Below are 24,137 nucleotides of genomic sequence, written 5' to 3' on the forward strand. Positions count from 1 at the left end.
TAAGTTGAATCATTTTGTCCACATAAGGTGGAGGATATGAGAATTTCAAGTTTAACACATGCTAGAGTTATTCGCATCATGTGGCAAAGAAGCGAGAACTTAAAAACTTAATTAGTTGAGTCTAAAATTAATCCTTTACCTTTTGTCAAAAAAAATATAATCAATTTTTGGCTATATTGCACTTTTGGCCCCCTAAGTTTTGGAAAGTTGCAATTTTGGCCCTCTATGTTTCAAAATAGCACTTTTGGCCCCCTATGTTTACCCCATTTTGCAAAAGGTTAATTTTAACCAAGTCAATGCTGATGTGGTAAGTCACTTAAATGACTCAGTTGCCACATCAGCTTTTTTTGTCACTTATAATTTTTTATTTTTTTTAACAAAAAAGAAAGAAAAGGAACTATAGTATAGTAGAACGAATGTAAAAACTGTGCACATAAACTTGATCTTTTAAGACCTGTGACATTGAAAATGGTCCTTCGCTATTAAACAAAATCATTTTGATGTCACTGTAAATTTTGAAGGAAAAAAAAGAAGGTTGAAGCTGTAAATTTTTGCAATTAAATAGAAGTTAATCAGAAACTTTGCTCAGAATTTCTTAGGGTGTGTGTGGTTGTGATAAGAAAATGAGAAGAGAGAAATAGGTGAATAGAGAGAAAATGAAATAGATAAAAAAAGTAGTCTCCCTATTAATATATAACTAAAAATATAGATTCCGTAAAAATTATAAAATAAATAGGTCTTTATATTAATATATGCAGAAGTATATATATATGTTCTCGTAGAAATTACAATAAAAAAATAGGCCCCTATTGATGTATGTTGTAATTTTTTTATGATTGTCCAACTCAAATTAGGGTTATATTTCACTTTGATTTCTTGGGAAATACTACCCCTTGAGTGATTTCTATGTAATTGTTTTTCTTTTAGGCTTTTAGGCCTCCTTAATATATATATAAAAAAATTGTCATCGTATTAATATGAATAAAAATATAGATTTCATAAAAATTACAAAAAAAAAATATGGGTCTTCATATTAATATATATTAATAGATATATAAGTTCTCGTAGAAATTACAAAAAAATAGTCCTTCATATTAACATGAGTAGAAATTAAGACTATAATATATATTACAAAAATAGAATAGATCCCGTAATAAGTATGAATCTATAGATTTCTTTACTGTCATAATTAATGCATATTAATTTATTTTGTTGGGTTGGAATGCATATATATTTTTGTAAACTTGTTATTTTCTTTTGTTAAAAAACTATACTATGTGTTTTTCTTTGTGTGCCCAATTTTGTGTTAGTGTAAGATTAATACGCTAGTTATATATTATTTCTATATTTGACTTGAGCAATTGAGTACAATGAAACTTTTTTTTTATCGAAAGTGGCAGTGAAACTTCTAAATAATATTACACGTACAAAACAAAAATTTACACACATAAACTTTAATTTTCTCTGTTTAATTACCTTTTTCCGCTTTTTTTCTTCATGTTTTCCTTATATAAACTTTTTTTATTTTTTTTGGACACATAAACACTTCTTCCTTCATGTTTCCCTTATATAAACTTTTTGGACAAAATATCCAAATTTCCATGTTACAACTATAAGATCAACCAAAAGAGACAAACAAACAAAACTAATTAAATGATAAGTCAAATTTTAATCGACTCTATAACATATTCATTTGAACAATAAAAATTGTATTTCAGGTAAACATTTCAAAACTCTAATTAATTCAAATTTAATTACAATAAAATAAATAGTTTATGAATCTTGAAACTGCCAAGATAATATTGAAAGTATCAAAGATAAACCTTGAATCATCTGCAAAAAAGAAAAAAGTTGGATCAAATAAACACATTCAAGTTTTGAAAGAAATTAACAATAAAGATTAACTAACCAACTAGAAAAGAATAAAGGAGTCTAGGAAATTATATCGCCCTTTCTCCTCTTTGGTGGTCTTCTCTAAATAAATAAAAAATAATACGGAAAATAATCCTAACCTAATAAAAAATAAATCAATTTTCTCCTTAATTGCAATCATCTTGGTCTTAATTGAGTCCTTTCACATTCTTTCTACATATCTGCAAATGAAATATAACAGATGATTAAATTCAATATAAAACATCATATTGACAAAATCATTATAAAAATAAAAATAAAAACGGGAGTAAATACTGATAAAAAAATATACATCATATATTTGCAAGAAAAATAAGATATGAGAATAAAAAATAAAAAATAAGAATAGAAAGACATCAAATAATAACATTAATTATTTTCCATGATTTATGGATGAAATATCTTAAAATTAAAAGTGTAAATAAATACTAACAAATAAATCTGTACAATAGTAGTCATTTTCTAAATTTGTAATTTTGAATTATAAACAAAATCGTATAAAGCTTCTCAATTTTTAAAAATAAATTAAAAGAGGATATCACACATTTTTTTTAATAAACATGTTTACACTCATTTTTTTATCATATTACAATTGCAATGACTAATAATAATTCTTATTTTAAATTGTTTTAATAGTAAGAATAATTCTTATTTTATCGGTTATGTATATTCATCAGTCATTAATTCCTTAGTCCTTAATTGCATATATTTCTCATATGTACAACTTTTTTTTTATGTCATTATTTAATTACATAATTACATAATTGATTACCATTTATACGATTTTGGCCAAAAATAAAAGTATTAATTGAACAGTTTATGTGGAAAAAAAAATTTCCGCATAAAATTGTGGAATTTCTTATTGCTATTGCTATATTTAGACAACTTTTTTCTTGTCATAAAAAGATTCAAATAAATTTTTAAGTCATTTTATTATTTGTATTTATATCAGTTTAATGTTATAGAAAAACTTTTCCTTATTAAAAACACGCTATTGGTCTAACGAATGGAATGACTTTTATTTCATTAAATCAATAAATCAATGATGCGTTTTAAAAAAAAGGCAAGAATCATGAATGTAATTAATGTGATAATTGGGATTATCATATTTACATATGGTGTGTGGTCAACAATTTTATTAATTTGGTTTAATGAAATAAAATACGCAAATGAGCTGGACTGGACAATTTTTTCTACATGTACCATTTTCGTTGTTTATCATCATTTTGGACAGATTGTTTTTTTGTCATTAATTTTAATAACCACATTAAATTTCAAATGCATGAGAAATGAGAATGAATGAGAAGAGGAGAGAGAAAGACAAATAAATCTGGTTTTATCATATTTATAGATTTATAGATTATAGATATAGATAGATTTCATTGAAAGCAAAATCAAAGGAGATGTGTTGGTTGTTTTTATTCAGGCCATATAATATGAGAGAAAAAATGAAATCGATTTATATATGATTGCTTATAGAGAATTATATAAATTAGAATTTACTTAAAGTTTCTACATTTTTTTTACTTAAGCTTTAATAATAAAAGTATAATAATTTATAATTGTCATGTGTCTTGTGTACACTTTCATGATACACTTTATTAATGTTTAAACTTTGATTAAATATGTATATATATGTAGATTGAACCAAAAGAATAAAGAATGAGAGATGAAAAAATACGTATAAAAAGAATTAAAAAAATAGAGAGTTCCAAATTTTTATTTCATAACAATAGAGAGATTCAATAAACATGTAAGATAAATATAATATTTCATCTTCTCAACAACAGAGAGGTCAATTAATATAGATGTCTACTACATGTAATTATTTCATCTTCTTAACATGTAAGATATAGATGTCTATTGTAAAAAAAAAAGATATAGATGTCTAGAAATACCAATATAAAATAAAAACCATAGATCTTGACCAAATAAATAAATAAAAACCCCAGATCAATCACATATATAGATGGTATACCATTCTTATCTTTTTACTGGATCATGAATCTGCAATAAACAATAAAAACAATTATAATCAAAATTAGAAACCATGTATTAAGGTTATACACGTTGCAAACACTCGAATCAGGGTATTCAATTATGATAGAAATGTATAAAAAATTAGACCAAAAAAAATGTCATACAAATAAGTCACACAAAAGAGGTGAAGAGAAGAAGAGAATACCTATGATTGTTGTAGCTAGAAAAAAAATAGGATAAACAAAAGTATAAGAAGATTAAAATTGATGTGAGGAAAATTTGATGAGAAAGTGAATAAAAAAAAATAAAGACAAAAAAAGAGTAATATTACTATACCTGAAATACCTATCACATAAATAAAATGGTGATATCTACATATTGTTGGTATATATATATATATATATATATATATATATATATATATATATATATATATATATATATATATATATATATATATATATATATATATATATATATATATATATATGAGTATATGTTTAGTCCTTCATAGCATGATTAATTATAATTGTAGGAAAAATAGAAGAATAAACAATTGCACAAAATAATAGTACCTCAATAATATGAATGTTGCATATATTTTGTTCCATGAATCTCAACTTTATCTCCACAAATCAATCTCCATGGGAATCCCTGGAAATCAAAACATGTATATTTTCATCAAATTAGCAATAAGAACCATAACACAAAAATCTACCAATACAAAACCACATAAAAAAGTATATTGTATAAATTAAAAGTAAAAATATTAAAAAACATATACATATAAATCAACAAAAACACAACGTATGATAATAAATTAGTTCAAACATCTCATTCATCATCATGTATGGTTTTCATTCACAAATAATATAAGAATTTTTCTTCTATTGCCATGAAAAACGTATTTTTACCATAATTAGAAATAAATGTATTACCGAAATTATATCACATTTATTGCTCCGTGAAAATTAAGGAAATATTTTTTAAATTCAAAATGTGAGAAAATGCGCATTAAAACTCATAATTGTATTAAATGTCAAATGAACCACAGAGAAGAATGCATATGAGAGAGAAAGAGAAATCATCCTGGCTTATTACATATTATAGATGTGTACGTGATCATCATCACCAATGTGAATGATGATGGCGTGTGGTCAACACCAAGTGAGCGAATGGAAATCACTAATAAATTCACCAAGGTTATACAATGGTCTATTGCGTAAACATTTAAGAAATGTTTTCATCATCTACATCAAGAATTATGTGCAATCATGGCTGCTCAATAAGTAAATATTGTGATCTTCTGTATAAATGGAAACACATCATAGTGTTTATGTCTTGAGCTTTACATGTATGAAGTATACACATTGCATCTTAAGATGACGACATAACAATTGCCCTTTAAAAAAACATCAAAGGTAACAAAAAGAATGAATTAATATTAATCTCAATCGTTCAACTTTTTGATATGTGAAAGACACTGTTCTTGATTTTCTAGGTGAATCCAAAAAAGCCAAGAACATATGATCTATGAGCTTTAGTCATATCCTCTCTCTATTGAGAGTTACTTAGATCATAAATGTAAAATCAACTAAGTTTGAACCTACTTGGGTTGATTTGGCGGTATTGGCTTGAGACCTGTGAATGTGCTTCTCCTTAAGGCAGTCCTTATCTAAGGATAGAAGTCATTTTGTGCAAGGCATGAAGTCTCTCTATAACTAGAAGGTTGGGGTAGCTCTTATAGGTTATTGGCCAAGAAATCCTGGTAGATACTAGGTAAAGTCTTTCCAGGTTGTAAGAAAGGAAATTCAGGATATAGTCTTACCTTAGCGATTGTAATCGAGTTTGATTATTGAGGAAGTCCTTCTAAGGTTAGAAGGCAAAATCACTCTCAAAGGGTTGGACTAGACTAACTGACAGGTGGCGGTGAACCGGTATAAAAATTACCATGTTGTTTTTCTTCTTTTGTACCCTCTTTATTTTAGTTTTATTTATGTTCTTTATATGATTTAACTTCACTCAAAAATTTTGGTTTTTCATTGGATTCACCCTTATGTATAGTTTGCACAGTGTGCTAGTAACTATTAATATATTTTGCTCTTTCTATAATCTTCAATGTCATTTTCAATTCTTTTTTTTTTCTTTCTATAAAGGTGAATTCAAAATCTTTTATTTAGTTGATTTTTAATCTTATGATTTGTTTGCCATAATATGTTTTACGGATTTGTGTTCAATTCCATCAAATACCGATTATTATTTTGTCAACATATTATCGTTGTTTGAAGCAATCTAATATATATATAATCGTTGCCATATATCATAATCGTTGTTTCCTCGGAAATGCGTGTCAAACAAGTGCTTAGCGAGGATTGAATCAAGTTTAGTTTAATTTTTGTACTTATTAACATTTGTATTTTTTTTGTGCTAGTTTATTTCAGAGTCTCGTGCATAGTATAGTATTGATTAACAATATATAGTACCAGTGGTACATACGTGGGGAGCCGGGACTAGTTTTCAATCTTGTGTTTGAAACTAAATTTCACTTTTAAATTTTGCAATATGAGTTTTTACACAATTTTGCAAACTGCCAACTACTACACAATCATATGAAAGCTACCATACCTTCTTTTATGACATGTCATTGTTACGATTTTTAAATATCAGCTAATTAATTTGGTCACTACTATTTATTAGTATTTGAAATTGTATAACCATCAGTTTATATATGTTGTTAGTTTGTCAGTTTATATATATTTATGAGGGACCAACCTTTGATGGAGTGAAAAATCCACCTTCAGAACAAAATGCTTCAATAATGGTAGGATTCATACAAACTTTTTTGACCCTATAGGAACCATCAGAAACAACTGCCTACTTAATTGATTTATCAACAGCAAACACCATCTTCTTTCAGACTAAACTATCAAACTCAATTGGATGAGGTCTAGCATTCTTAGCCTATGACATCAATAAATTAGTGTAAACCAAGAAATATTACACTACACATTGAAAGAACTATTAAAGCTAAATGTTACCTTGGACTGAGCAACGAAAAAAGCACAAGATTTCTCAATCATGTAACTCATCTCAGAATCAAATAGAAGAAACACACATGTGGTTTTACCATCAGTAACTTCAAAGTAAACAACCCATGTAGTATTAGCACCTATAACTCATACAATTTATAACAAATAACAATGCATGAAAAAACATAAAACTTTATGTGGTATCCAATTAACAAAAACCTTGGTATAACTTGAAAAACATGTCAATCACATGTACTGCAAAAATAGACATCTGAATCAGGAATAACACGTTTGTGACATTTGCAAGCCAGATACAACCAATCATGTGCATCTACTATTCCAACAACCTCAACACACACAACAAACATACCATCCTCAAAGAGTTTACCCAACTCAGCAATAAATTTCATGGGATACATACGAAGAAATTCTTCATCAAGAGGATGTTTAACACGTTCTCCAATCAATGGAACAATGGTATCACTCTCAATACCATGGACAACAATACTGATTATAAAGCAGCACAAATGATTAAATTATACATAACATTAAAATATCAACAACCACAAACTAACATAAAACTTATATCCACAACTTAATAGAAAATCTATACACATTCTTAAATGATTCAACTTCCAGATTATCTGGATTAATCAATTCCTTGTGGTGTTAATAACATTTTGGATGGATGCATTGTCTGCAAATAAAACAATCTGATCAAAAAACTATGTACATAATAAAACCTCAACCAAAGAAACCAAATTACCTCTAAAAAATTTCACTTTGACAAATTGGACAACAACAATAGGCAAGCCGGTCATAGATTTCCCCATTTTCTTGTTCAAATCATCAACATAGTCACCAATCAATCCACATTCACATTTACCACTGTTAAAGAAACAACCAAAACCATATTAACTAATAAATGTATCACTAATATAACAAATCGGTGATATCAAATTATACGTATAAACTATTTTTACTTGTGATAAGTTAACTCAACAATAACCATTTTAGTCATCTTGTCATCCCTTACATACTCTCTTTGTCTTAATTTGGAACAAAGTTTATATGGGTAAAGGGTCGTACGGTAGAAACCACTTAGCGGGAAAACAGAGAAATACGACATCTCGTATCTTTGGCTCTCTCCAAGCTTGGAATCAAACATATAAATAAGCTGCTTCGTAACAATGACATGAATTTTTCCCTAAAACATAATTAACTAATCAGTTTATCAATAACACACAATCAATACAAATTAGACAGAACAAAAAAATATACACTAACCTTCTCATCAACTATCAACTAAAACTGTAACACCCCAATGTTTTATATGTTTTCGCAATAAATTTGGGTTGTTACAAAAATCATCTAAAGGAAGCTAGATTCACATGGATTAAGGAAAACAGGAACTTTCCACAAACGCATGATCCTCACCTTAATACAAATATTTTCTTTACCAGGCAATATATCAGCAACGTCATCAAACTTGATATCAACCTTCGCTTTCTCGTTATGAACCATTATGTCAAAGCCAAACTATATTTTGTTGGTGTCAATTTCTGCATCGTAAATATTTTTCATCCTCAATTTATAGACAGCTGGATACAAAGAACTTCTATTAGGAGGAAAAATATTACAGAATTCAAAATTCAAAACCAAAGTAACTTTGTTTAGGAGGGAAAATAAGAACAACATATATAACCTACACCAGATGAAACTATACAAACAATCAAGAACAACAACGATGCACTTCGACCAAATACAATGCATTCTCTAAGTCACAACCCTAGTCGCCAACAGTCTACTTATATATAGCCCCTCCTCTACAACCAGGGTTTAAAGCAGCGTATACGATAAAAAGAATGAAACTGGCGAAGGAGAAGCACCTGACCCACACATTTGAATCCGACATGGCATAGGTGGATGTAATCTACAATAACGTTTTCCCGTATCTTATGTGTCAAGGTTATGGATGACAAACAATTGAAATCCAATAATATTATCTTAGTAGAGTTATTCGGATCAACGATAGAAATGCTTGTTTGAAATCCAATAATACTATCTTAATTTTGTTTATGTTCTTTATGATGTAACTTATTCTCTCTTGTGTGCCTTAATAAGAAGTCAAATCATTTATTAAAGAACATTATTTAATTGTCCCTGTAAACTTAGCTCAGTTGATAGGGACATCACATTATATGTACAGAAGTCCGAGTTCGAACCCAAGATACTCCACTTATTCACCTTTAAGGTGAATTTTCTAACCAGTAAGTTACTTGACAAGAAAAAAAGAACATTATTTAATTTACCTTTCTCATATCATTAATAAAAATTAATTTTATAAAATTACTCATAATTTTTCTTTTCCACACAAAATTAATTTCACTTTTGAATTTGTGTGACATGGTACTTATAATTTCTTTTTTCTATGCCATAATTATTTTTCTTTTTTATATGCTACCCTTGATTATTTATTGTCTCATTACACATGTATTTTTTCTGAAATAAATACCTAAGACAAGCTGAAAATATCATGAAAAATTATACCGGTCAAAAAGAATCGAGGGAGTGACAATATGGAACTAACCAATTGATTTAAATATTTTTTTTTATAAATTAAAGGTATTTTTCGAGTTTAACTGTAACACTAATTCTTTTGAAGTAACTGAGATGAGATCTAATAAAAGAAAATGAAAAAGAAGCTATATATAAATATTAACTACAGTATAAATTATAAGGGTATCTTGGTCTCTCACTTGCTATATCGTTCTCTCAGCTTCCGCCGGAGTTGAACGACTTCTTAAAACCAGTCGGGGGTTGTAAGTCAAAAACCCTACCTACCGACGTTCCTTGCGCCGCCGTTCTCGAACAAGGTATGTTTTATCTCATTGCATTTGCGATCATACACAAAACTCATGATGTTGTTGATGATGATAATAATCTATTTGCTTTAGTTTAAATGTTGGAGTTTGCTTCTTTTGATGATCCTTTACCATTATTCTTACTTCAAAGATGTGAATGCTAAAGTTCCGTTCCTTTTTTGTAATGACCTAACTTTGTCTTTTTTAGTGCTGTCATATTGTGAATTACGAAATTGGGGTATTTTTTAGTTTCATAATTTGGGATATTTTTCTTGTGTTAGTCAGTGGCGAGTATACCGCCGGGCATGCCTGGCACGTCTGGGCTGCCCTTTTTATTTATTTTTTAAATGAAAACAAAAACAGAAAAAGGAAGAGTTAGAATTTGCTTTCTCTTTCTCGATCCCTCTCTCTCAAACCGGCCGCCGCTCTCAGTTCCTCTCTCACCCGCCGGCCGCCGCTCTCAATCCCTCTCTCACTGCTCTCAATCTCTCTCACTCACCTCGCCGTAACGCCGTTCACTCACCTCGCCGTAACGCCGTAACGCCGTTCAATCTTTCGCTCTCAGTTTCAGGTAAGCAAACTAACATACTGCAATTAATTTTTAACAACCTAACCTTCTCAATCTAGAATCTTTGTTTGATGATTTGGTGTTGTTTTGAATTTTAAATTTATTAAGCTGTTTTGATTGTTAAGTGATTATATAAATAAGCTGTTTTGGTTATATAAATAAGTAGTTTTGGTTGGTTCTGCAATAGTGTTTTTGTTCTAAAATAGTGAGAATGAAGGGTTTTTGTTCTAAAAACTATTTGATTTCATGATGCCTCTTGTTGTAAACTAACTTGGTGATTTTCTACTTTGTGATATTATTGTCATCATAACTGCAACTAAAACTTTGTTTAATTGTGGACATTTGTGTTCACTTTGATGGATCAAAATCACCTTTGTTGATGAAGCACTTTCTTTCTTTTATAAGCTGATGACAAACCTTGTATTCTTGATCAGTTTGATCTTATACACAATATTAATAAGAATAAGATAGTCTTGTGATATTTGTATTCAGTTTGAAATGTAGTCTCGTTGATCAGTTATCAGTTTCTTTCTCACTAAGTTTTGTTATGGATTTCTTTCATTAGGGGAATTTGCCTCCTAGTTTTATGTAGTACACTATTGGTATGTTATATTTCATCCCCTTATTTGACTCATATTTTGCTGGTTTAAATATTATTGTATCCAGAAATTTGGTTGATAAAATTCCCTCCAAAATTTTGCCTAGGCTCTCTAATATTACTGGAATCGCCACTGGTGTTAGTGTATATGTGATATGTGATAATGACAGTTATATTCCGTGCCTTCCATTTTTCTGTCTCTTTCTTTACTTCTCTACAGTGAGTTTTTGAATTATGATTTGTTGTTTTGTGGGTGTGATTGTTTGAGTTAAAATTGTGCCACAATCTGACTTACATGCTGATTATTTGGTAAATAATGAAAATAATGTGGACCTAGTTTTGTGGGATTGTATAAATTGACAGCACTAGTTAGAAGTATGGTTTTGATATTTTTTTTTGTTTTTTTTGGTTTTTTTTTGTTTGGGTTTGATATTTGATAAATTCAGGTTTTCTTGTACTGTCTCTCTATCTTGGTCCCTGTGGTTTATGGCCTACACTGATTTCGTGACTTTGTTTTTCGCCATCGTTGTTTGGTGTGCTGCTTACATCACTGTTGCAGTTGTAGCTTCTTTTCGGGCCGTCAATTATCTTTGCATTTTCTGAACTTTGGAGGGAAGCTGATTGCAATTTCACAAAGCTACAATGGGTTATGCACAACTTGTTATAGGTCCTGCTGGTAGTGGCAAGGTAAATCATTGTTTTTGCTCTGTTAAACTACTAAATATTATGTACTTGGGACCGATTTGGATCCTCAGCAGCGGCAACCTCTGCTGCGGTGCCTGCTGCTGGATCCTGACCCTTCAATTGATCCACCTTTAAATTCCATAGTAATCCATATTAATATTTAAAGTATGTAATTAAACCTATTAGGAAGCAAACAGGAATATGTGCACCGCAAAGTTTTACTCACGCCGCTTTCTTTATTTTCTGGTTCCTGGGATAATAGAACGCATACAGAGAAAGCAACAAACATGCTCTGTTCCAATCTCTGGGCACCGATTTCTTTTATGCTACGATAATTGGTTTTGCGCGATTTGAAATTTTAATCCTCACTAATTTGTCCATCTAATTTATATTTGAAACTTGTTGAGAATGATGCTGGTCTCACAGCCAATACTTCCTTCACCGCAAAGAACTAACTTTGAAATTGTGTTCTTTCTCTTTTATACTCCTTGGTGATGAATGGGCACTGGTAGATTTTTTTGCATGATTTTTCTTCTTTTTACGGTTTAATTCTGGGTCTGATTTTGATTTATGTTTGAAAGAAAGCATACACTTAATATTGTAATCACTAAGAAAAATATGTAAACAGGTAATTGAAGGTAAGAAAATGGATATATAAAAGATAAGATGGAAATTAAAGAGGATTTGTTAAGCATGTGAAGTTAAAGAGGAACAGCAGAGGTTTGATATCGTGCTTTATGAATTAATATGAAACTTAAAGGTGGATCAATTGAAGGGTCAGGATCCAGCAGCAGGCACCGCAGCAGAGGTTGCCGCTGCTGAGGATCCAAATCGACTCGGGACCTGTTTCAATTAACATTTTTGAGCTTATTTATTTAATGGCATAAACATCTGTTTGTGGGAACTTATGGATTGGAACCAACTTCGAACTCATCCATAAGCTATTTTCAGCTTATTTCCATAAGCTTCTCCAAGATAGCTTATGAGAACACCTTATAGCTTATATGAAAATAATTTGAATTTATTTTTATTTTGCCTAATAAATAGTTTATACATAAGCACTTATATGATAAGCATTTATGCTAAAAGTCCTTAATTAAGATGTTTATTCAAACTGGGTCTTGATGTATTCGCAATACTATTCCCTTTCATTGATTAAATGTTGAGATAATTATTAACATGTGTTTCTCTTTGTTGATTAGTCTACATATTGCTCGAGTTTGTACAAACACTGTGAAACTGTACGACGGGCAATACATATTGTGAACCTTGATCCAGCTGCTGAAAATTTTGACTATCCTGTTGCGATGGGTAAACAGAATGTGTTGTGTGGCTTCTTCTTTTGTGACTTCGGGTTTCTTGTTTCATATGGATCTTTACTATTTTGGGCTTAAATGTTTGCAGATGTAAGGGAACTCATTTCCCTGGATGATGTTATGGAAGAGCTTGGGTTAGGTCCTAATGGTGGCCTTGTATACTGCATGGAGTATCCTTTTCATTTGTTCTCTTAAAATGTACGCTCTGTGTCTTTAATGAAATTAACGACAACATTATGTACTTTCTTTTGCTGTTGAGATTTTGTCGCCTTAATTATTATACTTAGACACCTTGAAGATAACCTAAACGATTGGCTTGATGAGGAGCTGGACAATTATTTGGATGACGAGTACTTGGTTTTTGATTGCCCTGGTATTAATGCCCATTTCTCTAGTTATTTGTAGTTTATATTTTTATGCACTGGTATCAAAATATTACAATTATGAGAATTGTGGGATTGTGAGGTGATAATGTTGTATCAATTGCAGTTGCATAGCATGCAAGCTACAGAAACAGAATTGGTAGTATAATGCAACTACTGCTTATTCTAATATTTGCCCTTTTAAAACAAGATATTTACACGGCCAGTTTGTGTAGCCTAAAGTTAATTGTATTAAAATTGATTATTAAGTTTTTTTGGTTGCAATTGGTTTGACAAAATATGATCAATTAAACCATCCTTGTAATGTTTTGCAGGTCAGATAGAACTTTATTCACATGTGCCAGTGTTTCGGAATTTTGTTGAACATTTGAAAAGGAGAAATTTTAATGTCTGTGTTGTGTACTTACTTGATTCACAGGTTAGTGATAGTTTTGCAATTTTAGCTTAAATCATGCTTTCTTTTAAGCTTTTGACTCACTCACGTTCCGTTAGACTTCCCATTATTTGTTTTCTTCTTAATTTTATTGGCTAATGATTTTGAAATATTCCAGTTCATGGTAGATGTGACCAAATTTATCAGTGGATGCATGGCTTCCCTTTCTGCAATGGTTCAACTTGAACTACCTCATGTCAATATCCTCTCAAAAATGGACCTTGTGACTAACAAAAAGGATCTTGAAGAGTAATTACTGTCATTTTCTTTCACTAATTTGTTTCCGCTGTTTTTGTTTTTTGTTATTTGTTTCCGCTGCTTTATTTGTTCAAATTCTAATTCTAATTTATGTATTTTTTATGCTCTTAGATTCTTGGATCCAGAACCTACCTTTTTACTGTCTGAATTGAACAAACGGATGGCTCCTCAGTATGCAAAGTTGAATAAAGCTTTGATTGAACTGGTGGGTAACCTATGACTATTTTAAGAATGTATCCCCCATCAGTAATATTGTAAAGTATGTATTCATTCATTTTCTTGGTTTTCATTGGCAAACCATTGACTAGCAATTAGCAGTTTTGTCGTACAGGTGCTGAGATTTTGTAGAATGTAAGATACTAGGAATCTTAGATAACAACTTCATTAGAATTATTTTTGACTTAATTAAAGTTGATTTTAATAGATTATGGTCTATATTAAGTATTTAAATTGATTCTTATTTTGAAAAAGCAATACAATACTTGGTTGATGTCTAGTAAGCATGAATGTTGATTGCATTCCAGGCAAGATTCCGAGTGTGGTTTAGTTTTCGTCTTTTGGTATGATATTTTGGCTGTGTGCATACCTAACCATAACCATGATTTTCACATAGCTGTACTGCGCCAATTTCTTTAAATAATAAAATAGAGTAATTTGCGATGGCCAATATGTTTTTCCCTTTTTAGACTGAAACAGCAAGTCATGTATCCATTCTACCACGCTGACCTTGTTGCATTATCATGTCCTAGAATCTTCCTGCTATAATTACGTTAGTTTGTCTTGCGGGTTTTATATTTCTGCTATTTTTCTCTTCTAATCCCATTTTTTGTGGAAATGGGGAATGGACCTCATTTGTTCATTCCAAGTCTTGGAAAGGATTGAAAGTTCCGTTTCAACTCATTTGCATAATACTCTAATTATGGAACGACATTTCTGATTATTCTCTTACTGCTGAAGCTTCCTAGATATCAATTAAGTTATGCAATGATTGTTTTCAATCCCATCAGCTTATTTATTTAGTTAATAGTTAATTTATTCATTCATTCCTTTGTCAACAGGTAAGTAGTTATAGCATGGTGAGTTTTATACCACTAGACTTGAGGAAAGAAAAAAGGTACACACTTCTATCTTTTTACTGCTTACCTTTCTTCCTGTTCATTTTGTAAATGGTGTTATATTGTTGTTATATAAAGTATATGGTGCTCTTTCTCTAGTAAACTGTTCATCGTATATCGAATAAATACTGTTGATGATGTTGAAATAGTAAAGTTGAAAGTTATAAACTGTTGTAAATTGTTTTCATGAAATAACATTGCATACATTAAGTTGAATTCAAGTTATGGTTCTTGTACATTAAGTTGAACTCAAATTATAAACTGTTGAACTCAAATAACATGGCATACATTAACTATGAGTTGTGTTTTCAAAGCCTAAGAAAGTATGACTTATTTGATTGTCTTTGTCACCATTATTTCAAAATATTTTGGTATATAAAATTAAATATTATGTTGTGCTCTTGAATTAATAGTTCTCGAAGCTACATAACATTTCCTTGTAGTTTAGTACTTTGGCTTTTTTGTAAAACATGTTACTCCATCGTTGCCTCAATAGTGTCCGTTTAGATCCCACATAGCTTAGCGATATGGCTTGAGTATGTCAGATCATAACCTAAATTTGTAAATGGGCCACCTGTATTTGTTCATACCCTTGGGTGTGGAGTGTTTGAAGTTTTCTATTATTGGGCCACTAGCATTTGCCTGCGCTTTAGATGTCCAATCATGAGCATGAGAGGGATTGTAAAGATCTTTGTTATTAGGCTCACTTTCTTTTTTATACGCTTCAGATGAGTGTGCGGGGGTGTGTTGGGATCCCACATAGCTTGTAGATATAGCTAAGTTGCGCTTATAAGTTATAACTGGCTTAGCCAATTCTATCTTACAAGCTGGTTTTGTAGGGTTGAGTTAGGCTGTAAGTTCAAATTCTAAGAGTGTGCAACAGACTTGGTTTTTATTAGATGAACACGGTTTGGGTATATTGTTTTGATGGTAGCATTCTTAACTATTTGTTCAACCATGAATGGAGCTTCCTCATTTCGAGGAATGCACTTGTTCTTGATTTATTTTCACTATGCTGTAGAGCGGTTTATGTTCATTTATTTGTTTGAAACTTAGGAATTTCAACTAATTTTGATTAATAAAGTCCAGCTCTTAAAAAGCCAAAAATGATATTTCGGTAAACTACCGAAATGAACCACTTTACCGCTCGTGTTAAAACCCCATGGTTAGTCTCTTATCTATTTTGCATTTTGGATGTTCTGCCATTCTTTTTATGACCTCTGTTTCTGTAGTGCTTCCCTACCCCCCAAAATAAACCGATTTTTGTTTTGTACTTACTGTTGGATTCTTCCCATTTACAGCATACAATATGTATTGGCTCAAATTGACAACTGCATTCAATATGGAGAAGATGCCGATGTGAAGGTTAAGGATTTTGATCAAGACGATGATGAGTAGCTGACTCTCTTCTGCAGCAATGCTTGGTATGATACAAAGTACTGTGTTCACAATGACTTAATGGTTATCAAGCTCAAATTGTTAATACAATAGTTTTTAGTTATGTTTAGTGTGAATTGGGGACCTTGACGATTTATAAAAATTTAGCCACCTGATGGGGAGAGAAGTTGGGGATGGTGCTTAATCAAATACTTTGTTGTTACTGCTTGTTTGGTTACACCAACATAAACTTATTCAGACCTCATTATTTTGGTTACTAATGCTGATAGCGTTCTATCTTTGAACATGAGATTGAAAATTTATTGAAGTAGGTTAGGTAGACATTGGTTTTTAGAATACTGTGGTTCATAATACTGATACGTAAAATTTACGATATGCGCACGAGGACAAAAAGTTTTGAACAAAAATTCAATTATTATACTTTAAGATATGAATAGTTGTGTACTGTATTTTAAAAATTAATTAATACTACAATGTGTGACGATATAATTAAATGTATGTGTTAATTAAGCTACTCATTTTTTTTTTGAAAAACATGTAATGATTATTATTAAATGCATATGTGAATTAAGCTACTTAGTTTTAAATAAGCAATTAATATTGTTTCATTTCTAATCAAATAATTAGATTTCATGGTTCTTGGATTCTATTCAATATACAACAAACATGTATAATGTATTTGATTATATAAAATGGAAACGAACAAAGCTAGAAATACTTCAAAAACTAAATGTGACACCATACTCAATGAATTTGATTTTCTAATGTTCGTTCAAAATTTTGATCTAAGAGTTATCGTTATCCTAAATACTCTATCCGATGAAGAGCATGATCTCGATCATGAAGAAGGCCTCTATCATGACAACACGAGTATGAGCACCGTGACAAAGGACATGATCATGTGGCTGAAATAGTTGTCTTGTTGGATGATCTTAACCTCACATAAACCATTTTTTCTTCTTCCTTCATCTTCAAATCTTCAACCTCACCACTCATGGGTTGTTCTTCATCCATCAATGTGCCTTGGTGACCACTACCCAACTCCAATTTCATCTTCATCTTTGTTAATTCCTCATTCATTGTTTCTTCCTTTCATTGTTTCATCTTCATCATTGAGGGCTCAACACTATAAAATCATTGTTCAAAATTGTTTCTCCATCCATTGTCCTCAAAACACAAATGGAGCAAATTTGCAAGGGGATTAATTAGGGTTTAATATTGCAAGGGATTTAGTGAGCAATTTCACAAGAGATTAACGGTTGAATTTTGCAAACCATTTTCACCCTTTGTTCAAAACACAAATGTTCCTCCATGTTCTTCAAAACTCATACGCAACTTCACTTTTGTTTTTGGTTTACGATGAGTAGAGTATTGAACCCAAAATCTCTAATATACTATCTAAATTCATCACCAATAGACCAAACTTAGTGACTTACTTCAGTTTTGTATTTTGATTTTCTTTTTGTTTTATTTCCGAATTAAATAATAATAATAATAATAATAATAATAATATAAATACAAATATAAATATAAAGTAAAAGTAAATGAGACTTTTTCATTAAAAAAAATCTTCTGATGAACCAGCATATGACACAAGTGGTAGATACTTGGGTCCCTTAACCATTTGGTCCCGAGTTCGATTCCCGGACGGTGCATATGGAGAAACATTTGTTGGGGGAATTCAACCCATTAAATGAATCTCAGTTACCTTCAGGAAATTAATCTCCGCAGTTGCACGCAGAAGATACTTTTAGTTTACCAAGAAAAAAAAATCTCCCGATGACATATGAAGTGGGACTTTACTCTGCCATGTGGTGTAATGTGAGTGGGCCATGTGGCACACCTTTACTTTTCATAATTTTTTTTAAAGTCACATTAGGGATATGGATTAAAAATAGCGGGACTAAACCAAAATATGGCACAATCACAAGATCATATTTTAAAAAAAAAATTATTAAATTTTTATCTCAAATATTTTATGTCATGATTTTTGGTCTTTTTCAGTTAGTCCGTGTATATTATTTTAAATTTTAATTTTTTTTCTGTGGTCATGCATTTTAATTTTTTATAGTGTACTACTACTGTCCAAACCCATTTTTTTAATTTTTGCGGAAGAGATTTTTATAATATTATAAACATGAATAAAAAAAATTCATTCAAGAATTTGAAAGTACACATGAGTTAATTAAAAGTAGGGACTATATAAATTGTGACAAAAAATATTTAAGAACAAAAAATTATGAATATTTTTTATAAAAATTAAAAAGAAAATTCGAAATATTTATAAGACCAAAAATTTATTTAACACCATACTATTTTAATTAGTTGATGAAAAATACTCCTAGGGTCGGGCAGAACTACGTGTACGAGGTCGTTGTGAGTTTTTCTTTTTTTTTTTTTAATAATTTTTTTATGTTATTATAATAGCGTTATGAATTTGCTCTAAAAGAAAACGACAAAAATTTTATCGCATAATGATTAATTTTCGTCAAAAAATATATAGGACCACACGAGAGATTCTACTCTGTCAACCAATTTATTGTCGGAGTTATTTTTTAATTTATTTTGCCTTTTAACACCAGTTTAATCTAGTTTGGGAGTGACATCAAGTAGTTTCAGTCTCGTAATCACATTTGTTGGAAATCGAACTGTGATCCTCAATATCAAATTTAGTGTCAATCACTACTAAACCAACTAATCTTATATTGAGTTATTTTTAAGTAAACGTTACTATTCAATGTTGATGACACAATAAATATATCGAATGGTTATCATTCAAAGGTAGGCTCACTTGAACGTAGACATATTTGTGATACCAATTCATATCATTTGTCCAGTAACTAAGATAACTAGACGACTACCCGTGCGATGCACGGGTTTTATGCGTTGTTTTATACTATAACATAAAAAATTTATTTGTATAGGTAGTAAATCTAAAATCGAAAAATAAGTATTTTCAAAATAATAGTAACAATAGAAGTTATCTAAATGTGATATGGATATTAAATACGTGTTTATACATTTAAAAAAAAATTATTTATACACTATATTTGAAGTCACCTTCGTATATTCTTCATTAACATTGGTTAGCAATATTTTTAATTCATTCTTTAAAATAACTCTAGAAATACCAACATATAATTGACCATTGAAAAAAAATTGATGTTGGAACATAATAAGTTTTTTTTATTATAAATTTCATTTGAGTTCTGAGTTGGATAAACTACTTCATTACATTTATTTGAAGCATATTGAGGCAAAGATAAACCAACTTAACTGCGTACTCAAAATTGAATATGATAAAAATCATGAACAACATACAAACAATCACTAAGTTTTATTTTATCTATTCTTTTTTTTTTGGTAGAATTTTATCTATTCTTTTTATTAACACTTCAAATTGATTTTTACTTGGATCAACCAAAAGAATGTAACGATGAATTTGCGTACCAAAATCATCCGTAAATAGTCTTGACAATCGACCAACTAAGTATATACACAAAGATTGAACAAAAGATTATTAGCAAAAGCATTACCTATTATGAACCAAAAATAATAAAATACACAAAATAATAAAATGAAGAAAAAAAATTAAAATGAATAGTAACCCAAAATAATAATAATAATAATAATAAAAATAAAATAACATTTAGTACCACACATTAGATGAATGTAAGTGGATGATATGGCTAAATGAAAGGTTTTCATTGGTTTAAGTGGGTGATGTGGATTAGGGTTTAGATAGTCAATTGGACAACTATCTAGGATTTATATATATAGATGTGTAATCAATTGGCAGTGTGAAAAGTCAAAAGTCTCCATTGACGTTATTAAGCTCTACTAGTATGTCATCGCTGACAACACTACTACTACTACTATGCGGTGCTAATCACGAAATCTATAAAAGAGAAGCCTAATTCTCTTCAATCAATATTAACAATCCAATCCAACTCATACTTACAACTACTTATTTCCAACCAATTCCAACCATTTTACAGCATCAATGGCCACTATGTATGAATCAATCAAAACTTTTGTATTTTTTCAATTCTCTACTTTACCATTTTGTTTCAACACTGACTCAATAACACTTTTCTTCATCTCTTTGTAATCAATTAGCGGCGTGCAACAAGTTCTTCCTCCCCCGTTAACTTCAACTTCAGAACCACCTCCTCTTTTTGATGGAACCACCAGGTCCCTTTCTCCTTTTTCTAATATCACCTTTTTTTTTTTAATTTATTATTCCAATTTCACATCCCAATCTTATACTACTTTTTATTTTTATTTTAGGTTGTATGTTAATTACAGTTGCCCCTATGCACAACGTGTATGGATCGCTAGGAACTACAAGGTTCTTTCTTCCTTCTACTTTTATCTTACTCCATGTGATCTTATATATAAATATAGATTAATTTTTCGGATGGCTTAATTAATAAAATAGTAACATTTTTGATTTTACATAGGTCCCTTAAAGAAAAAAAAAATCCGAATAGGTCCCTTAAAGAAAAAAAAGTCTGAATAGGTCCCTTAAAGACATCTCCGTTAATCAGTTTGGTCCCTTAAAGACATCTCCGTTAATCAGTTTGGTCCTCGAAAAAATGAACGAACCATTTTTCTTTAAGGGACCATTTTACTAATTAAGCCTTTTTCAGATTTATTCAATAATTCATGTATATGAAAATGAAATTTTTGCTTATTTATGAGACCAGAGCGAGCACTATTTTAATTCAATCCATAATTTTTTTCTAAAGTTACTTATGTGAATATTATATAAAATGACTATTTCTTTTGATTTTGTAAGTTTGATTCTCTAAAAGATAAGAAACCGGGCATGATAATTTCAGTTGTGCTGTCCTTGATTTTAAAATTGTTCTTAGGACTAGACAAACTGTGGTTAAGGGATTGGACAAAAACTAAAATTCTTTTGCCCATCGAACCACGGGACAATTTTTTGTCCTCTGCACAAGTTGTATAAAATATCAAAATAACTTTTTTGTCGACCAAACATCGTACAAGACAAAATTTGCTCAATATCTTAAACTTTGTGTTGTTCTGTCATGTACTTACATTTTGCAGATCAAACAACCCTGAGTCTTTGTCACTGTTTTTTAAATAATGTTTGTTGCATTTGAACTACAGGGTTTACAAGACAAGATCCATTTGGTTCCTATTGACCTTCAAAACAGGCCTGCTTGGTATAAGGAAAAAGTATATCCTGAAAATAAGGTTTGTTATTATAACTTATAGATTAGTATTAGGATATTCAATTGAATGTTTGGTTGAAATATGGTAGTTACTTGACTGAGATAATCTTTCTATTCCTAAAACTAACAGGTGCCATCTTTGGAGCACAATGGCAAGGTATTGGGAGAAAGTCTTGATTTGATCAAATATGTTGATGCTAACTTTGAAGGAACACCTCTCTATCCTAATGTAAGTAAAAAATGCACATTAATTTTCTTTTTGTCCATTTTATGAGCCAAAAATGAGGCGCAATTTTCACTTTACAAATTAATTTTGTACATGCTCAACCTAAATTCTAAGATATCAAAGTGGTGGTATATCAAGTGTGAGTAAGAGTTTCACATTAGATAGAAAAGTGGATATTGAGAAACATGAAAGTTAGACGACCCATATACCCAATGCGTTAAGGTTTTAGGTTAAGATGTGGTGTCCAATTCACATGTATGGTTGTTCTAAGCTCAATGCGACGATCCTCAGGGTCCTGTCATGACCCAACACAAAGTTAGGTTCAAGATCCATTGGGCTATTTGGCCACTCGGATCATGCTCCAGATGTTCAGTTTTGGATGTGAGGGTGTGTGTGTTTAAAGTCTCGCACTAGATAAGACGGGACAATCCTCACCTCTCAAGCAATGAGCTAATGGTGTTAAGAAAAGGTTTTAAATTCCAGTCAAATTTGTGATCAATTGATATTGTGAGGTCAATTAAGGTTGATGAGACCACAGTCAATTGTGATTGTGTTGTAGTTGCAATCTTAGAAACATCAGAAACCTTAGCCTTTATGCAGTACCCCAGCTCATCATTGAAGCTTTTTTATTAATAAAACTAATTTTTAGCATAAATGTTTGTAGGATCCTGCCAAGAAAGAGTTTGGTGAGCAGTTGTTATCCCATGTTGATACATTCACCAAAGAGCTGTTCCTCTCATTGAAGGGAGATACTGTGCAACAATCCAGTAAGATGTTTTAAGTTTATAAGTGGAGGAATTTTATTTTTTTCAAATATAATAAAATAGACCTTTAACTTGGTTATTTTGAATCAGGTCCTACTTTTGAATTCTTGGAGAATGCTCTTGGCAAATTTGATGATGGGCCATTCCTTCTTGGTCAATTAAGTTTGGTTCGTTCAAATCTTGGAAATTTCATTTTCATTTTAAATTTAATGCTTTTCATTTTGGTCGATTTCTAATGCTCTGCGTGATGCCTTTGATAATATAAATAACTTCAGGTGGATGTTGCCTATATTCCATTTGTCGAAAGATTCCATGTCGTCCTTGCCGAGGTTTTCAAGCATGACATTACCGAAGGAAGGCCTAAACTCGCAACATGGATCGAGGTACACTAGAAGAACCACTTGTGTAGCATTTCTTACCATGATTATGAGAATTTTACTAGTTTACTTTCATTTGTATGTATTCACCATAATCTTCAATCTAAACCAGCAGAAAAATTCTCCAATAGCTTAGCAAACATTGATAAATAACAGATTGTTCCATTTAAATTTGACTCTTAATCTCATGCATTTGAAAAACATTCATTTGTGAATGAAAATGTTTCTTTTGTAGGAGTTGAACAAGATTGATGCTTATACACAAACAAGAAGGGATCCTCAAGAAATTGTTGAACTTTTCAAGAACCGTTTTCTGGTACTAAATTTGTTGTTATAAATATCTCACTGTTGTTTTTGAAGATTTGTGATTGGATTTTGAATGTTTTCTTTACTACTTGGTTGAAACTTGTGCATTTATACTGTGCAGCCTCAACATTGAAAGTTGGATTGCAGCAGAGTCTTCCTTTGAGATATTCCAATAAAGCATCTTTTGATTTAGTGAGATGCATCTTCAGTCAAATATTGGTGTGTTATAGATTGATGGCATAGTTATGTTTCACTTTCCAGCTTGTTTGTTTGATGATGTAATAATGTTTATGTATCAGCTTGTGATCACTGTTCAGAATATGATATTATCCTACTTGAACTGTGTATGTTAAAAATACTTGATAAACTTAAACCAATAGGTTTGGTTTAAGGAAAAGGGATTTGGGTAGTATGCACGAGGTCTTGACTTTGATCTTCAACTCCATTTAAAAAAAAAAAAAAACGTGATAAACTTTGATAATTGTGTTGTGTAAGCAATGATTTATTATTGTGTTAAAATTATACACAGCAAAACATTTTAGTCCATGTTGATTAATTAATTAAACGTGTATAGACCATATCATACATATACAATAATGGAATCAATACCAAATTGGCAATGAAACTTGGCATGTTCAACAAATCATCCTAAAATTGCAAATAAAATATCCATAAAATTCTAGAAAATGTAGTTAGAGGTTTCTGTCTTCTCAAAACCATCAA

The 24,137-nt window shown here is 30.5% G+C and overlaps 3 protein-coding genes across 6 annotated transcripts; 2 read left to right on the forward strand and 1 right to left on the reverse strand.

Annotated features, from left to right (window-relative positions):
• Positions 1-3,894: 3,894 nt before the first annotated feature.
• Positions 3,895-8,444, reverse strand: LOC123904082. The gene is made up of 8 exons (XM_045953770.1): positions 8,358-8,444; positions 7,904-8,127; positions 7,687-7,808; positions 7,534-7,564; positions 7,177-7,427; positions 6,930-7,060; positions 6,664-6,765; positions 3,895-3,918 (listed from the first exon to the last, which is right to left on the reverse strand). Exons 1-8 carry the CDS (start codon positions 8,442-8,444, stop codon positions 3,895-3,897), a joined length of 972 nt encoding a protein of 323 aa, XP_045809726.1.
• A 1,294-nt stretch (positions 8,445-9,738) lies between these two features.
• Positions 9,739-16,797, forward strand: LOC123909945 (GPN-loop GTPase 3-like). Of its 3 annotated transcripts, none has more exons than XM_045960895.1 (10): positions 9,739-9,796; positions 11,397-11,637; positions 12,837-12,945; positions 13,039-13,120; positions 13,238-13,323; positions 13,648-13,751; positions 13,885-14,015; positions 14,136-14,229; positions 15,083-15,138; positions 16,441-16,797. In XM_045960895.1, the coding sequence occupies exons 2-10, from the start codon at positions 11,593-11,595 to the stop codon at positions 16,535-16,537; spliced, it is 804 nt and encodes a 267-aa protein (XP_045816851.1). In that variant the 5' UTR covers positions 9,739-9,796; positions 11,397-11,592; the 3' UTR covers positions 16,538-16,797. The 3 variants fall into 3 exon arrangements, with proteins under 3 accessions (XP_045816851.1, XP_045816849.1, XP_045816850.1); XM_045960893.1 differs by lacking the exon at positions 9,739-9,796 and adding an exon at positions 9,890-10,355 and having other exon boundaries at positions 11,510-11,637; XM_045960894.1 differs by lacking the exon at positions 9,739-9,796 and adding an exon at positions 10,025-10,355.
• A 3,525-nt stretch (positions 16,798-20,322) lies between these two features.
• LOC123909947 (glutathione S-transferase L3-like) lies at positions 20,323-23,895 on the forward strand. Of its 2 annotated transcripts, XM_045960900.1 has the most exons (10): positions 20,323-20,551; positions 20,657-20,731; positions 20,828-20,888; positions 21,677-21,763; positions 21,872-21,970; positions 22,632-22,734; positions 22,822-22,898; positions 23,007-23,114; positions 23,344-23,424; positions 23,536-23,895. In XM_045960900.1, exons 1-10 carry the CDS (start codon positions 20,541-20,543, stop codon positions 23,545-23,547), a joined length of 714 nt encoding a protein of 237 aa, XP_045816856.1. In that variant the 5' UTR covers positions 20,323-20,540; the 3' UTR covers positions 23,548-23,895. The 2 variants fall into 2 exon arrangements, with proteins under 2 accessions (XP_045816856.1, XP_045816855.1); XM_045960899.1 differs by having other exon boundaries at positions 20,657-20,888.
• Positions 23,896-24,137: the final 242 nt, after the last annotated feature.

This window comes from Trifolium pratense, linkage group LG2, assembly GCF_020283565.1.
Source record: "Trifolium pratense cultivar HEN17-A07 linkage group LG2, ARS_RC_1.1, whole genome shotgun sequence".
Lineage (NCBI taxonomy): Eukaryota > Viridiplantae > Streptophyta > Magnoliopsida > Fabales > Fabaceae > Trifolium > Trifolium pratense.